Below are 18485 nucleotides of genomic sequence, written 5' to 3' on the forward strand. Positions count from 1 at the left end.
TAAATAATTGTGATTATTATGATAAGCAATTGTCATACAAATTGTCATACTTCTTAAGGTGGTCGTTTGCTTATTACAGATAGGCCTATACCTTAAGTAGTAATTTATTGATATTTAACTTGAAATCATATAATAAAATGGGGCTATATGATTACTTTTAAGGCTTTAAAAAATATTGAATGTTTCATAAAAAATTATTGCACAGGGATAGAATTATGTAAAAAGTAATATTTTATATGTTATAATCATTTATGAAACCCAGACAACACCGTCAATTATATATTACATAATGCAATAGTAATAATGTATACTGTATTTCTGTCCTAAATTCTTTACTCTATCACGTTATGTTAAGGCTCTCTGATAAAACCTAAAAGCCCTTATTTTGCATGAAGGTAAACCTTTGAAATTCTATGCGCATTTGAAAATGCATCTCGAGAGCAAGCGTCTCCTCCTGCGTGTCATTTACACTGCGAGAGCACAGAGCACTTTAAAGCGGCTCATCTTAACATGCTGCTCTGCTCTGAATGTGGACAGTCCGTTCATTTTAGGTACTCAAATAATACAACAAGAATGGAATATGAGACACAAAAACACGTCATGGTAATCATGGTATATCTATATTCGCTAAAAATTCCCATATGTGGACAGTAAATTGTGACTAGAATATGAAGTATGTAATGCAGCTATGTATGGCAAACCACAAGGTACTTATGTCATAAAATGCAAAGTGGAATGGTACCTCTTCGCTTTCACAGCACACAAATCTATCAAACCACAAAAGGACCCACAAACGAACCATACCACCTCCTGAGGTGGTCTGAGTACGGTTCGCTTTTGGGTCCTTTTAGGGGGGTCTGAGACCATTTGGGTTGTTCACATATACACATTATACCACTCTGAGAGCGCTTGGAGTGCTCATACGAACTAGGTGTGAAAACAGCCTAAGAAACCCGATTATGCAAATGTCTCCTCAATGAGAGGCATTATTTCCTGCGATCAAAGGCGCACAATCTGCTTTGAAGCATTATATTTTCAAAGTCATTTTTAAAGCTGAAGTGTGTAACTTTCTCCTGTTCCAGCTTAATATCCACAGAAAACTATAAGTACGCCATTCATATGTTGATTTCCACAAACAGCCTCTAAACACTGTGGCGCTATCAAAGCATATTATTTTATCACCCTCATGTTGTTCCAAATATGTATTTCTTCAATATGGAACACAAAAGGGAATGTTAGGGACAGAATGACTCCATTTACCATTTACTTTCATTGTATGGAAAAAGATGCAATGAAAGTGAATGGATTCTCCTTTTGTGTTCCACAAAAGAAAAAAGTCACACGGATTTATAACAACTTGAGGGATTTTAAGTCTGTCACATAGTGAAACAGGCGGCAGTGGAGCTGTGGGCTTGCCAAGTTCTGACAAAGGGCTTGGCCCCACAGGTCTTCTCCACAGGGGGCATCAGGAGACTGGCAGACAGCCGCACAGCAACCATCAAGCAATTTCAACTTCCCTAATCACCATAGATACAGTATGCCTGATTATTTCAGGTCCCATTCCTCTGGAATATGACAGTGTATTAGTACTTCATCAAACAAGTCATTCCTAGAGTCTTTCCAATGCAGAATCATATCAGTGCGGTTTTGTAGTGGTCTGATTGCTCACAAACACCCACACGTCAGCAGCTGAGCATGTATAAGCTGCAATGTCACACTATGAGGGCGAACAACACCCGGCCAAACGTCTGTTCATTGAAATCTCTGACATATAGAGGGCGGGAATGATTTTTTAGGTATTTACGAGATCGCATATAGACAATACGACATAAAATCTTTTTTGCCATGAAAGCAAAGAAGAACCTCTAACACACTTCGAAAATCTCATACACATACTGTATATTCAAGGCAATAGATGGAAAAAAAACATACAGCATTAGCAATGGAGACACATTATACTTTGTATAATATATTTTTCCAGCATGAAAACAAGGCACCACTAACATTCATATTTTGACACACATTTCATATATATATATATATACACACACCCACACTGTATATAAGTATTTACATATCATTTTATATTCAATTCAGTTGTTGAAAAAATAAATAAGTGGAGAAAAATTAATACATTGCATAAAAATTATTCCACATAAATGTCTTTTTCAGCATAAAAACAAAGCACTACTAAAACACTTAGATAATCCCATATACACACCTGATATTCAAGTAAATTGTGGCAATTAAGACAAATGTATACTTTATTTTTTAAAAACTAATAAAACAGAGATAATTCTCAGTAAGTGCCCTTATTAATAGATGCATTTGCTCATACTGTAAGCAATCAGGTATTATAAAAGCATATGTCTGATCCTTAAATGAGCTATCGATTGTTGACTTTTTTATACGAATACAGTCATCCTGTTTAGTGAAGTTAACATCAGCCAAGCAAAGGTGTCATGTTGCATAAGCAATGGCACAAACTTACCCACATAAACAAAACAATGGTGTTGACAAGATCTCTTACATAAATCCAGGGCACAGTCGTATTTCAAAGCTCTGTTCCTCCGGCAATCAAAGCAAAGCGAATGGAACAATCAAGCGCCTTGTCACCTAAATATCTCTGGACTGAAGGCAAGTCTGTCTTAACTTCTCTACATTCAGACACACAATGCTTTCAGGTGTTCACCAACCTGACACCCTTGTGGCACGTGAAGAAAAGCATGCAGACAAAAGCAAAACCGTGAAACAATGTCACTATCCTAAGAGTAAGCCGTACTCACCTAAAAGCATGGTTGCTGTGTGAGCACGGCTTTAGGTGCAGCTGGTGTGGATATCTGCCAGTCAAGCTGAGTGATCAACCTGTGTGCTGGAGCAGTCTGTATGATACAGCACTGACAGAGAGAGGGAATGCGCTCTGAACGCGTGCTGCGCTCAGCTGAGCTGATGCCGAGAGAGAGAGAGAGAGAGAAAGAGAAAGAGAGAGAGAGAGAGAGAGAGGGCGAGTCTACCCAGAGACGGAGTCAGGCAGAAGCGGCTCTCACAGTCCCTCTGAGCAGTGGAGAAAAAGAGGAAAATCTGGGTCACTGGGTGTTGATGTGGCACTAGAAGCTGTTTAAAATCAGTAAAACAGCTGATCAGACGATTTTTTTGCTTTGGAAATCATGCACCTGGCTGTGATTCAGCTCAAAGGAATCTGGATCTCGTAAATCAGGGGCAACCCCAGGCTTCCAGCATGAACAGCGCACCGCCGACCAGTCAGTCAAACAATGTAGCAAAACCTGCCATTGGAGGGTAACAAGATGGGAGAGAAATAGTCCTATTGAGAAATTTTGTCTTAATCATTAATTAAGCAAACTGTACTTTATGAAATTGAAGGTGAAGGAGTCTTCCAATAAATCTCCAATTAGGGAAGACAGTTCTGTAAAATATGTGAAATACATTGGAACGTAACAATTAATCCATGCAGGTTAGAGACCATATCCATAAGAGTCCAATATCCATAAATTATAGAGAAACGAGTACTGGGTAATTAAATTTTGGGAACACAACTAAGGGTCCGTTCACTCCGAACGTGTCCTTGTGCTAAAAAAGCTAGATGCAGCACCATAAACGCAGGTGTCTCGAGACATGTTTTTAACAGTTTAAGTTCTTTTTAACTTGACATGACGTCTACAAAATGAAACACTCGTGTGCGAGACGCTGATGAAAAAATAGTGAATCCATCTAGCGCATGTTTACATAGGAAAACAATTGAAAAACTGTGTGGAAATATGTGAAAACATTTGGTGTGTATGGACCTTTAGTAGAATTCATTTTACTAAAATCTTGCAAATCCTATTACTAAAAGATTTGAAATTCTGTAGCAAGAACAGAGAAGTAATATATGGATTTACACTCACTAAGCACTTTATTAGGAACACTATGGTCCTAAGAAAGTGCTCAACGTGGTCTTCTGCTGTTGTAGCCCATCCGCCTCAAGGTTCAACATGTTGTGCATTCTGAGACGTTATTCTGCTCACTACAATTGTACAGAGTGATTATCTGAGTTACCATAGCCTTTCTGTCAGCTCGAACCAATCTGGCCATTCTCCATTGACCTCTCTCATCAACAAGGTGTTTCCATTTGCAAAACTGCTACTCACTGGATGTTTTTTTGTTTTTGGCACCATTATGAGTAATCTCTAGAGTAGAGGTGCCCAAACTTGTTCCTACAAAGGGCAAAAAATCAAACTTGATTGAGGGCTGTGGGCCAAAAGTAACCATTGCATTACACCTCCTTTATGATTTCATAGTATTAAAAAAACACTATTCTGCAATCTGCTTAAGTTTTTCCTCTAGTCATATATGGCAAGGCGGGCCAAATCAAAGGTCATCACGGGCCAACTTTGGCCCGCAGGCCCTAGTCTGGGGATCTCTACTCTAGAGACTGTTGTGCGTGAAAATCCTAGTAGATCAGCAGGTACAGAAATACTCAAACCAGCACATTTGGCACCAACAATCATGCCACGGTCGAAATCACTGAGATCACATTTTTCCTTATGGTTGATAAGAACATTAACTGAAGCTCCTGACCCGTATCTGCATGATTTTATGCACTGCAGCCACACGATTGGCTGATTAGATAATCAAATGAATATTTAGGTGTACAGGTGTTCCCATTAAAGTGCTTGGTGAGTATATACTGTATATTGACCAAGCCAAGTAATCAGCCGATATTTAGCCATGTTGAGATTGTCAAATATTAACAGTAGTTTTGCTGGGTTTCTTTCAACTTAGAGGTGAAACATCTGTGCATAGTATTTTTTCAGATCTCAAAGCCCTTCATCTGGTATTGAGTTTCCCTTGGAACATTTAGAAAGAAATTAAACAGAATGCTCCTAAGATCACGTTACTCTTCTGGCTTGTGATGAGTGCAAGACCTCACATCCAAGAATACAAAGGTTCAAGGCATGTTAATCCGAGGGCTTTAAAAGGGGAGAAAGACAGGGGTGGAAAATGCGAAGTATAAGTGTAGGTGAGCAAGGGTGGAAAACGCAATGATAAAATACGATTATATTCAACTGCTCCCACTTTAACTGAAAATTCTATCTGAAGTTTCCATTTAGCACCTAGGTCTTGTTTCTGTTAACTACATGTTCAGCGTGAATGGAAACTCTTGATTGCGCCCCACTCGGACATACTGTGCGGTATTATTTTAGTGTCTTAGATTAGGTTGCAAAGTCCAAAAAGGTTACAATGAGCTGACAAACCTGTTATAGGTGAGGGAAGTTTGTCTTCTGTGTTGTGAAGATCTAGTTCAGAGAAAAATAGTTTGCACTTCTCCAAGAGTCGCTGTAGGGATCATCACAACAAACATTCCTGTGGCTGGTTGGTGACCGTGGAGCTCGTGAGGCTATGGCACCCATCCCCCCTGGAGGTGCTGATGTGATTTACATGATAGGGACAGCGGCATCTGTTTGCAAAATTTCAGCAGCTGAAAGTTTGTCTCGTTCTCTGGTTACAGTGTTGGATATAGGGGTCTTACAAGTACTGATCACTTAGCAGACTGCCTTCATTACGTGCCGAATAGTAATGTAACCTTTCTCTTTTTATAACAACATGCAAAGCTAAGGGGGAACTATAAATATATAATGCATATCAAGGATTATTTCCATTGACAATTCAAATCATACTTGATTTCTGAGTGTTGTGCGGTATTAAGTGTGAAAAAGTAAACTATGGTGGTGGTTCTCAACTGGTGGGTTGCAACCCAGAAGCCAGCAGCGTGGCATGAAATGACAAAAGCAAATTGCTCTCATTTTAATTAATGGTGCTGTCTACACTGGATAAGTTTGTCGCACCAACAGTAAACGGATGCCCCATTCTATTTTGCGCTACTCCTGCGCTAAATAAACAGTTTAGAAGTTCATTTTGACATGTCCAGTGTAGACAGGGTGTAAGAAGAAAACAAAGCTTAAGGCAAATAATAAAATGGAACCAACCATATAATTGTGAATAGTAAAGATAACAAAATAAATAGGTTTATTAACTTTTCAAAAGAAAGAGACAATGCTTCCCATATATTATTTTAGGTTTGTGCCGGTCACAGTAGGGGGAATTCACAAAAAAAAAAAAAAAAAAAAAATACCCCACTTTTGCATGCAGTATTTTAGTGCAAAAACCTACGCCTTTAGAAACTAGACGCAATACAACTTGTACAGTGCTGTGGTAAGCATATGTCTTTACAGCACAAACATGTCTCCTTTCTATGTAAATTAGGCTTATTAAGATTTGCACAAGCAGTGCAAAGGGTGGAGATGATACAGTATAAATATATATAAAAATCCTTTAAGAAAACAGGTGCTAAAACAATGCAAACAGCGCATGCAAATAAATGATTCTATCAGCAATTTATGCAATTTATTGCAATTTATGCAATTTATTCTTAATTCTTACCAAATTCTTACTATTCTTAATAAAGTGCTTCATTAAAAAGCCAATAGTCCATTCAAAGTTTAAAGTGCCAAAATTTCACCTTGGTGCTGTCAAAGACATTTATTTTAGAACTGCACTAAGCACTTGTTTGGCCTGTTCTCATTGTATAGGATAACATAGCATGTGTGAATGGTGAGGAATCACAGTTAATAATGGCTTCCTCTAGGACGTTGTCAGGCTCCCAGAGTTGTAAATAAACCTTTTTTTTTCTGGACAGTAGGGAGTGCAGAGGAGCTGAGAGATAAAGGCGCGGACAAGTAGTATAGAGCGGTTTGTGGGTTCTTCAGGAAGTAAATTGCCACAGCTTCAGAAGCCCATAATCTGATCTATAATATCCATTTCAGGATTTCATATAAGGAAGGCTTCAGACTCGCTAGTAAATGATAAAAGAAAGCTTTTAACATATATGCAAACAGTAATTAAAGTTTTTTTTAAAGTGCATTCACATAGTAAAATACTGATTTAGCAAACACTTGCATCTAAAAAGAAAGTGAGGAACTTAGTGATCTTTGCTGTCCTCAGATGTTCTTTTGTGAAATAAACAGTCCAAGAGGTCAATAAAAATGGTTAGACATGAAGCTTTAGTGTAAAAACATTTTAGTTCATGCCAACAGAAGGATGTCCACTACAACTAACCTTCAGTGATATACTTGCAACAGGAACAATCTTCCAAGAAATTGATAGAATGCCTGAAGAAGGTCTTTGGCCGAAATGCTGTAAGTTATTACATTTTTAAAAGCGATACGACAGTGTGCGGGCTTTTTCTTTTTTCCCCGTTTTATTGTGTGCGCACCTGCCCCGCGATGTGTTCATTTATGGTTTTACCACTGACCATACGTCAACTGAAAGTGATTTACCGATGCCTATACTAAATTATAAAATCTAAATAATAGATTATATCAAATAAAATAAATGTCCAGCCAGTCACATTAGAGGGCATTATTTATTTATTTATTTATTTATTATAGAAAATCAAATGCAAACCCATGTCAAGAACTTCTGTTGGAAATAAGTTGGGAAAAAAACTATAGAAAATTGGCAAGTGGTATTTGCATGCCACTCCCCCGGACATACGGGTATAAAAGGAGCTGGTATGCAACCACTCATTCAGGTTTTATGCTGAGGAGCCGAAACAAGTTCCGGTCATTTCAGCGGGTAGTTCAGCGTTGTGGCAGGAGGAACACAACGTCTCGTTCCCTCCATCAGGGAACGGAGGTTACGCAAGTAACCATGACATTCCCTATCTGTCACTCACTCTACGTTGTGAACGGGCCTTTGGGGACAAGTCGACTACCCAAAAGATAGAGACAGGCTAGCCCAGTCGTGGCCTCTTTTCCCCTTCTTTTTTTTCACTCCCTAAAAAAAAAAGGGGGATTATCCGACTGGGCTGACCAGGTCTAGTCGGGGGTGTCCCTCCCAAGGGGAGGATACCGTGGAGACCACACCTCACCCAGAGAAAGGGGGGATATTTAAGTGGAAAATACATCACATGGTCTTGCCGATCATTTGGAGAAGTCTCATGGTAGATCCTACCCAACGGGGGAGGAGTTACTACAAACATGAAGAATGTGGCAGAGGGGGCTCTGCCCAAGGAAGACGCAGTTTGCCAACAGGGAAACGAATTAGCGGAAGATATACATCGCATGGGGTTACCTTACAGGGAACCGCCACATGCGGAGCACCTACCCCAGAACAGGGCTATTAGTTAGCACGTGTACTGGGCCGGCAGCGAGTCTCTCCAAAAAATCGACTGCCACAGTGCTCGGAGGAAGTCAACAGGGAACATAGTTTGTGAACACTACTGGGAATTAATGGTGCACGTCTTCAGCTCTGAGGAGGTGAAAGGCACTATGTGCAAGCGATACACCCGGCCGGCTATCCCGGGCTTATCCGCTTGTATTGCGTGCCACTAACCGGGATGAAACCGGTTCCACCTGGAAGTTGTAGAACCTCGCAAGGTGTTGGGTGATGCCCAGCCCGCTGCTCTGCAAATGTCTGTTAGAGAGGCACAGGGCCCAGGAGGCTGCTACACCCCTGGTAGAATGGGTCGTAGCGCTACCTGGGCATGATATGCCATAGCTATGGCGTCAATGAGCCAGTGGGCGATCCTCTGCTTGGAGACAGCGCTTCCTTTCCGCTGTGCACCAAAGCAGACAAAGAGCTGCTCAGAGATCCTAAAGCTCTGCATGCGATCCAAATAGATGCGTAAAGCACGCACCGGACACAGCAATGACAGGGATGGGTCTGCCTCCTCCTGGGGCAGTGCTCGCAGGATCACCACTTGGTCCCTAAAAGGGGTCGTGGGAACCTTGGGGACATAACCCGGTCAGGGTCTCAAGATCACGTGAGAGTAGCCCGGACCGAACTCCAGGCACATTTTGCTGACAGAGAATGCTTGCAGGTCTCCTATCCTCTTGACGGAAGTGAGCGCAGTCAGGAGGGCACTCTTCAAGGAGAGTGCCTTAAGCTCAGCTGACTGCAAAGGCTCAAAGGGGGCTCTCTGTAGACCCTGAAGAACTATAGAGAGGTCCCATGAGGGAACGAGGCGAGGTCTGGAGGGGTTCAGCCTCCTGGCGCCTCTCAGGAACCTGATGATCAGGTCATGCTTCCCAAAGGACTTACCATCCACTGTGTCGTGGTGTGCTGCTATAGCAGCAACGAACACCTTCAAGGTGGAAGGGGACAGCCGCCCTTCCAACCTCTCCTGCAGGAAGGAAAGCACTGATCCGACTGCGCATCTCTGGGGGTCTTCCCAGACGCCACTTAAAAGGCATACAGGCGCCTCGTAGAGGGGGTCCTAGCCTGAGTGATTGTGTCTACCACCGTGGGTGGTAGAGCGCTTAGGTCTTCCTCGTCCCGTCCAGGGGCCAGACATGGAGATTCCAGAGGTCTGGTCGCGGGTACCAGATTGTGCCCCGTCCCTGAGAAAGAAGGTCCTTCCTCAAGGGAATTCGCCAGGTGGGGGGCTGTCGCGAGGAGCATGAGGTCCGAGAACCACGTCTGGGTGGGCCAGTAGAGTGCTACCAGGACAACCTGCTCCCAGTCTGTGCAAGTAGGCTCACTGGGGGAAACGCATATTTGCGCAGGCCAGGGGGCCAGCTGTGTGCCAGCACATCTATGCCGAGAGGTGCCTCAGTCAGGGAGTACCAGAGCGGGCAGAGGGAGGATTCTTGGGAGGCGAACAGGTCTACATGTGCCTGTCCAAATTGACTCCAGATCAGCTGGACCACATGAGGGTGGAGTCTCCACTCTCCCCTGAGGGTAACCTGCCATGACAGTGCGTCCGCTGCAGTGTTGAGGTCGCCCGGGATGTGAGTGGCTTGCAGCGACTTGAGCTGCTGCTGACTCCAGAGGAGGAGACGGCGGGTGAGTTGTGACATACAACAAGAGCGCAGACCGCCTTGGTGGTTGACATATGCTACCGTTGCCGTGTTGTCTGTCCGAACTAACACGTGCTTGCCCTGGATCAATGGCCAGAACCTCCGCAGGGCGAGCAGAATTGCCAGCAACTCGAGGCAGTTGATGTTCCAACGCAGCCGCGGGCCCGTCCATAAGCCGGCGGCTGCATGCCCATTGCAAACAGCATCCCATCCCGTTTTGGAGGCATCTGTCATGACCACGATGCACCTGGAGAGTTCCGGGAAGAAAGGAATGGGGCGGGGCGTGGCTTTGAGCGGCGCCGTGAGCCCAGGAACCAATCATCAAGCCGCGAGGGTTCAGGGGAGAGCGGAGGTTTCCACTCTAGTCCGACGCTCGTGGCTGCCCGGGAAAGCATGTCGTCATCTCCGCATCAGCCTGTGACTGGGCGACCGCACCCGAAGGGAGGAGCCCAGCTGAGGTTTCCATGTCCGACTGGACGAGCCCACTCTCTGATGCTGCGCTCGAGAGCTCATCACTTTCACGGGCTCCGAATAAGAGGTCGAACTCGCTGTGAGACGAGCCGGTGGACTCATCCGGAAGCCCGATCAGGGCAGAGGAGCGTGCTGGGGAATGGGAGGTCCGTGGGGGGATACCCGGCGGAGGTGGTCCCATTGGGGTCCCCAGATTGCCCCCAGTGCTAGCCGTGCTGGCCACATACCCGTGGGTAGAAGGACCGAGGTGGGGAGCCTCTGGGGTGGCTTGCTTTCTTACGAAGGTAAGCCGCGACCGCATCGTTGCCATGGACATGTTCTCGCAATGAGTACATGACACATCCATGAACGCTGTTTCTGCGTGAGGAGTGCCCAGACACAAAAGACAGTGATCGTGACCGTCAGAAGGCGAGAGATAACGAGCGCAACCAGGAATAACACACAAAGGAAAGGCATCTTTAAAAAGACGCGTCTTTATAAAAAACGTTCCGTGTGTGCCGCTCTTTTAGAGAAATATACTCTTTTAGAGAAATATACTCTTTTATTTCTGCCGTTGCTCCCAGAGGCATTCTCTGCAGTGCACCAGTGCAGAGGAGGGAGAAACCGCTGAAATGCGCCGTCAGATCCAACAGAGGTGAATGAACAGTCGTGGGAATTCAGCTCAGTGAGCATGACCATTCGGCTCCGAAGAGAAAATCTGAATGAGTGGTTGCATACCAGCTCCTTTTATACCCGTATGTCTGGGGGAGTGGCATGCAAATACCACTCGCCAATTTTCATTGGCCTTTTATCAAAGACCAGAGGTGTCTCGGGCTCCCAAGAGTGACCCCTAGTGTCACTACATCGGCACAACGTCGAGTGAGTGACAGATAGGGAACCTTTTTTTTATTTGTTATTTTTTAAGGTTAATTTTAGGGAAGGGCACAAGTACTCGAGTACTCGGGTACTCGGACATGGCAGCAATTATCGATCATGAAAACGATGATCGATAGTGATCATGCATGATGTGACTTTTCACTTTATTCAAAATCCAGTGACAATTACCTGACAACTAAACAAAAATGTGTCAAAGAGGAAGCTTATTTTTAATTTTGAGATTGATTACGTTGTGATTTTGAGGGGTACATTGATTATCAGAGACGTCTCATAGCAACCAAACTGATAGGACGCTGCAATGCTATCATTACGATAATCAAAAGAGAGTGTAATTAACTGTGTTTTGAACACCTGTCTCTGCAAAACGTTTGCTAAACACGTTTTATTTTCATTTAATGTAAGAACTTTGACTCGTTAATGGACATTATTTAATAAAAGTGAACGTTTGTCATTGACTGTAAACCTACCTGCCCTGGGTGGCATCACGTTTGCGTGATGTAACACACACCTACATCTCAACAAAATGGGAGTTGAAGATTTCCGCACGAGTTTCTAAGTTAGATGTCCGAAATAAAGTGTCATTCCGTTGCACTTTCCCCAGTTGAAAGGTGGAAATTCTGACTCTCTGAGTTGAATGGAATGCTTCATGAATCACAGCAAACACAATACAGAGCATCGAGGTTTTCCCCACAAGAGCGAACACTTGGACGCACGCACACACACTCACACACACCAGGCAGTATGGCAGTGAACTCAACGTGCTGAAGCAACGCATATACAGCAGGCGAGTGTTTCAAACACTTTGACAGAGCTCAGCTAAATGAAACAGAATGCAGCGTCTTCAAAACTGAACTTCAACATAACACGCATATTAAAAACGCAATGGTTATGGCGTCTCCTGATAAGCCAAATGCGATTTGAAAATAGATGGTTCAGATAGTCACTAAAAAAACTGGTGCGCGCTTACAAAGATTACTACGGTAACCTGAAGGAAGAACAGACATGCGCGCATTTTGCTCATTCTTTCCGAGCTGGGCAGTGAATCTTCACATAATGATAAAATATGATGCATTATATTTTGATTATGCAATCTTTTATACATTCTGTAACATTTTATTTTATAACAGCCTATAATGATGAATAGACAATACACTGGAACAACAAGACACAATGCAGCAGCTATAGACGTTTGTCAGACATGTTATTATATATAAAGTTATGAACATGTCATTGCCCCTCAATTACTTGACGAGTACTCGAGTAATTAGTCAGAATACTCGAGTAGACAAAATGACCAAAATGCCCATCCCTAGTTAATTTCATTCATTTAATTGTTAATTTGTTTTTTCATTACTTAATTTTACTTCTATCAAAATGTAGTCATGGCAGTTTGCCTGAACGAACACAACACGTTCAGATGTCTTACACATGATTTACACATAATCGGGAGCAGGTGTAAATTTTGTTCATACCGACTAACGTAAAATAAATACAAAAACTTTCATGAATCCGAAAACTTACATCAGACTGGCTTTACAAATGATTTACACAAAAATGTGTTCTGCTCATGAATGAGTGAGGCCCAGTGTCTTTCTAGCAAGTCAGTCCACTAGTGGACATCTTTGGAATGCTCCCAGGAAGCAGTCATAAAAGTGCAGCTCCTATCTACTTTTAATTTTTCCCAGTGTGTTACTGGCCCTACTCATCAGCATGTTCACACTCTTGATTTGGTCTTATGTATGGGTATTCCTGTCATACAGGTTCTAGATAATTACTTTTCTGACCACACACCTATTGTGTTTAATTTAATTATATAGATTCCATGTGATCTCCTAAATCGACAGTCACATGCTTATTTCTCTAGATTAATTACATCTAATACAGCTAGCAAATTTTCAGTAGCATTTAGTGCTCATTTGTTAACTGAAACTATAAAGTCCCCTTATTCTTCTGTGGGTCCAGAGGAATTGGTTACCATGTTCAATACAGTTTGCACGGATATTCTTGATCATGTTGCTCCCTACAAGTTAAGGAGACATAAAACTAGAACTCAGCTGTGGCTGAATAAAAATACTCGGTCTCTAAGACAGCAGTGTAGGAGAGCAGAACGGAAATGGCAGAAAGACAAGCTTCAGGTATCTTCCAAGGTCCTAAGAGAGTGTCTGTTTAAGTAGCAAAGAGCAGTTTAAACAGCAAGAGCCAAATGCTCATAATCCGCAAGTACTATTTCAGATTATAAATACTATAATAAAAACAGTGTGCAGCCTTTATCCTAATCCATCAGAAAATACGTGTTAAATGTTTTCAAAAAAAAAATTATTTAAACGGTTGAGGGCATAAGATCATCCATTACACCTCCTCTGTCTGATTTATCTGTCTTAACTGCTTGCTCTGATAATTTTAGTCAGTTTGAGCCAGTGTTGATCTCTCTTATTAGGGATGTCGTTGCACACTTAAAACTTCCTCATCCAGTGATGTGGTTCCCCCAAAACTGTTTGTTGAGCTCATTGATATAATTGGTCCAAGCATTCTCTCTATTATAAATTGTAGTCTGACTAAAGGTTGTGTTCCTTCAAGCTTTAAGCATGCTATTGTCCAGCCTCTTCTTAAAAAAACAGAGCTTAAATCCTTTAGATCTACAAAATTTGCTCCCTATTTCTGTGCTACCTTTTATATCTAAGATACTGGAATAGATAATATTTACTCAATTTACATCATTTCTAATGAAAATGTATGTGTTTGATCAATTTCAATCTGGTTTTAGATCTGGTCACAGCACAGAATCAGCTCTTCTTAGAGTAGCCAATGACCTATTATTAAAAGTGGACTCTGGTAGCTGTGTTGCTTTAGTTCTGCTGGTCTAAGGCAGCATGTTGGCATCCAAGGAACTGCCCTAAGCTGGTTTACCTCTTATTTGCACAATAGATCATTTTCTGTCAAAATTGGAAACTTCGTGTCATCCTCAGCTTGTATCACCTGTGGGGTCCCTCAAGGTTCCACTTTAAGGCCAGTATTATTTTCATTATATATGCTCCCACTGGGTGATATTTTTAGAAAATATGGTATTTTATATCACTTTTATGCTGACGATACGCAGATGTACCTCCCTTTGAAGTCTGGTGATGATGTGTCTGTTAAATCTCTTTTAGAGTGTCTGAAAGATATAAAATGCTGGATGGACATTAATTTTCTCCAGTTAAACAAAAAAAAAAAAAAAAAAAAGACAGAGATTATAATTTTTGGCCCTAGTAACTGTGTTAATAATATTTGACCTTTTGCCTATGTCAAAACTCTTAGTTATATTTTTGACACAGACCTAAAGTTTGACAGGCAGATAAACTCAGTTGTGAAAAATAGTTTCTTTCAACTAAGAAATATTGCTAAACTCAAATCTGTCTTATCATTTAATGACCTGGAGAAAGTAATCCATACCTTTATTTCATCACGTCTTGACTATTGTAATGCTTTATATCTGGGTGTAAGTCAGTCCTCGCTTAAGCAACTGCAAAGGGTGCAGAATGCTGCAGCAAGACTGCTGACAAATACAAGAAAGAGGGATCATATATCTCCTATTCTGGCATCTCTGCACTGGCTACCCTATTCAATATAGAACACAATATAAGGTGTTGCTATATGTTTTTAAAGCTCTACATGGACTGGCACCAGAATATATCTCTGAGCTTATTAATTTTCACCGCTCCCAGAGATTGCTAGGATCTAATAACCAGCTGCTCCTTGATATTCCCCAGTCATGCTTTAAGGGTAAAGGAGATCACGCATTCTCGGTCGCTGCCCCAAAGTTGTGGAATGGAATACCACAATCTATTAGATCCTCAACCTCTGTAAACATGTTTAAAACACGTCTTAAGATATTTGTTTAGTGAAGCCTTTGCTACTTTATAATGATCAGTAGGTGTTGAACAGTCGCATTAGTGCTGTGCATTGTTGTTATGCATTTTAATTTTGTTTTAGTCTTTTTTACTAAATGTTTTTATTTTCTTGTAATTGTACAGCACTTTGGTACACTCTGTGGTTTTTAAAGAACTTAATAAATACATTTTTTAATTGAATACATTTCAAATGGACAACACATACTGTATATTGTTATAAAATATGACATACTTGAAATGAGAAAAATAAAAAGAAGAAAACGTTTATCTTTATGTATCCTGCAATGGTTTATTAGAGCAGTTTCATGGAGATAAAATACAAAATGCATACAGTACTGTGCAAATGTTTTAGGCACTTGTGAAAAACTTTCAAAGTGAGGATTTCTTAAAGAAAATAATGCCATAAATAGTTTTCATTAATCAATTAACGTCATACAAAGTCCAGTAAACAGAAAAAGAGCTAAATCAATATTTGGTGTGAACACTTTTGCCTTCAAAACAGCACTAATTCTCCTACTTACACCTGGACACAGTTTTTCTTGGTTGTTGGCAGATAGGATGTTCCAAGCTTCTTGGAGAATTCGCCACAGTTCTTTTATTTATTTAGGCTGTCTCAATCACTTCTGTCTCTTCATGTAATCCCAGACTGACCGATGTTCAGTGGGGGGCTCTGTGAGGCTCCCTGTTCTTTTATTCTATTTTATTCGCAAAAGGAATGTTTGGGAGTATAAAATGTATATTTCCTATTGACACACTAAAGTAGCAGATATAAATAACCATCTTAAGACAAATGTTTTTGTGAAACATCTTATGTGCCTAAGACTTTTGCACAGTACTGTATATCCAGTATTTCAAATAAACACCAAACTTTGAAGCTGCCATGAATTTAAACTTTAAAGCTTATGCAAACACAGATGTCTACCGGCAGTAGTTAAAATATCAACTTTTAGTTAGCAACTTATATAACCTGTCAAACAAAATTGTGTATAGGCTATATGCTATATACCAACAACACTAAATATTATAATATTGTAAAGAGAATCTAATATAATATGTAGCTGTGCGTGTGCACATTAAAACATCCAGTACGTCATGGAAATCGACTACGTGGTAGATTAAATTTTCAACGTTATTGCACTACAGTCCGCAGCGAGGACAGCCTCAAAATGTTCTCTGCTTGTATGGCTAATGTGCATGCATGTTCTCAAGTTGATTTACAGGTGATGTCTGTACCTAAAAGGTGATTTGCTCTTTGACATGCAAGGAGGGACTTACTTTCTACATCAGTTGACAGAAGGGCATTCCAATTTCTCCCATCAATTTTAATAGCAGTGGCCCATCTCTGCTAAATAGACTGTGGTATGGTGTAATGCAAATTTCGCCACAGTGCTCCAGTGCACTAACATGCACAGAACAGGGGCTACAAGGGCGCAAGCCCCTGCCCCATTCGTTCACAAATGTAAAGGTGCTCTTCACAAATGTAAAGGTGCCCTTTTAAGCAGAGGTGCCTTTAAGAGCGCGCCGCAGTTTACGCAGTCTACAGTTTGTTAATGCTGTAAAGGGCAGAGGAGAGATAAGAGGTGGAGGGCAGTCACAAGAACATTAGTGTTAAATCAGGTACTGGGTGCAATGAGCCTTTTCAGCCTCAGAGGAAGGCACACTGTGCCAATTAATGGACTAATCAGTGGTTTGCATGCTGCAACCACCTAACAAGCATGGTAATAGACGTGACAATGAATGCATGCCATTTTTTTTTAAATAATTTTATGAGTTTAATGCAAACATAACTACAGTAGATTTAATAGATATGATCTCAAAGCTGTAGTGTATATTTAATGTGACACTAGCGAAACAAAATGGAATTAGATCTCTACATTCTTACTGTTTGCCAACAATTGTCTCATTTGTGTCTATTTTTATTTTCAACATGTGAGACAAAAATCAACCTCTAAGCAATAAAATAATTCTCTAGGATTGCAGCGATTTTTGGTTCTTCAGTGAAAACACATTGCTTAACATTCTCCAGATATTTCTGCATTAAGAGGACACATATGCGGGAGACACATGCGACACAAGCTTAGCAAAGCATTTTGCTATATCAATTTTATGTGCAAACAATGTATTTTCTTGTGTAGCACATGGCATGTTACCAGTATATGCTCTCAGACCTTCTGGCTTTATTTAGTTTTAGTTCAATAGCGTTACTCTTTTTAGCACATACTGTATGAACTATTGGGGGTAGGGCTGCACATTTAATCGAAAAACTAATCGACTGATGATTACAGCCTTTAATTTAAGTCTGCTCCAGTTGCGTCAATTGTTTCTATTTGCAACGTGTTTTTGCAGAAGTTGAGTATTCTAACCAATCACAGACATGTCCGTTGAGCAATGACACAGCAATGGCCAATCAGAGACACTTAAAGTATTCCACCGTCCTATCAGTAATACCAACTTATCCTAATGTGCAAGTTTTAAACAGTCTGATGCCCAGATGTTTGCTTTATGTTTCACAAGAAAATGAATACTGAAGAAACTTCACCTGACACTCGAAAACAAGCTGTAGAACAAAAGCGAAAAGCATTTTAGAATTATTTGGGATCAATTGCATGTTGCGCCGCTCGCTTGCAACATAGATGGTAAATACACTGCAAATGAGCAACGCGACAAAACTAAAACACTCCCGTTCTAATCAAGGCATAGACGCGGCGTAAATATTTGATTAATTATGCTGATTTGACAGCTTCCTTTTTAATGAGAGCATTCGCGAGAGTGCTGAACTCTGTCTGGAGCATCAGTGAGCTCGCACTGAACTGCAGGGCAAACAGTGTGAACCTGCAGTGAGTGACAGTTTTAGTCATTGTAATGGAAGAGGTCTCGCTGCGCGATTTCTGTGTCCAATTTATTAAAAATGTAATAACAGTTTAGTTTTATCATGTTAAAAAGTAGGTCGATGTGAATTTGATTTGTATAAAATAGCAATAAATAATTCAGCTTAACTGTTCTTGTTTTAAATTGACTGTTTATAAGTTTGAATACTGAATTTGTCATATTATTTACTGTACGTGGGCCAATAATTTAAGCACTAGATACACATATTGCATGTCTGATGGTAGTTTTTGATTTTATGCCACGTTTCTCAGGCTTAAGAGTTGTGTTTGAGGATATGTTTATCAGCCTGTTAGATGTCACACAGGCATACTGAATCAAGTAAAAACTGGTTTTGTCAACAGTTCAGAAAAAACCTACATACTGTATATTTATTCTATTACCATAGATATCCCTTTAAAGGGGTCTTGTCATGAGGAATACAATTTTCCTTGATATTTTTGCATATAAGAAGTCTTTCTACTATAAAAAACATACTGTAAATTTCAGAACTCAAAACTTA

General features: G+C 40.9%; 1 protein-coding gene across 4 annotated transcripts in view; it reads right to left on the reverse strand.

Moving 5' to 3' along the window:
- Nucleotides 1–18485, reverse strand: part of znf385b (zinc finger protein 385B) — a 213640-nt gene that overhangs the window by 88659 nt on the left and 106496 nt on the right. The window contains exon 1 of one of the 4 annotated variants that reach the window (XM_051709123.1): nt 2787–2918. The exons of the other annotated variants lie outside the window; for them this stretch is intronic. Coding sequence (XP_051565083.1) covers nt 2787–2796 — 10 coding nt within the window. The 5' untranslated portion in view covers nt 2797–2918. Of the gene's footprint in view, nt 1–2786; nt 2919–18485 lie in introns of those variants that run through there. 4 annotated transcript variants of the gene reach the window in all.

The sequence above is a fragment of the Myxocyprinus asiaticus genome, chromosome 10, assembly GCF_019703515.2.
Source record: "Myxocyprinus asiaticus isolate MX2 ecotype Aquarium Trade chromosome 10, UBuf_Myxa_2, whole genome shotgun sequence".
In the NCBI taxonomy this organism is placed as follows: Eukaryota; Metazoa; Chordata; class Actinopteri; order Cypriniformes; family Catostomidae; genus Myxocyprinus; species Myxocyprinus asiaticus.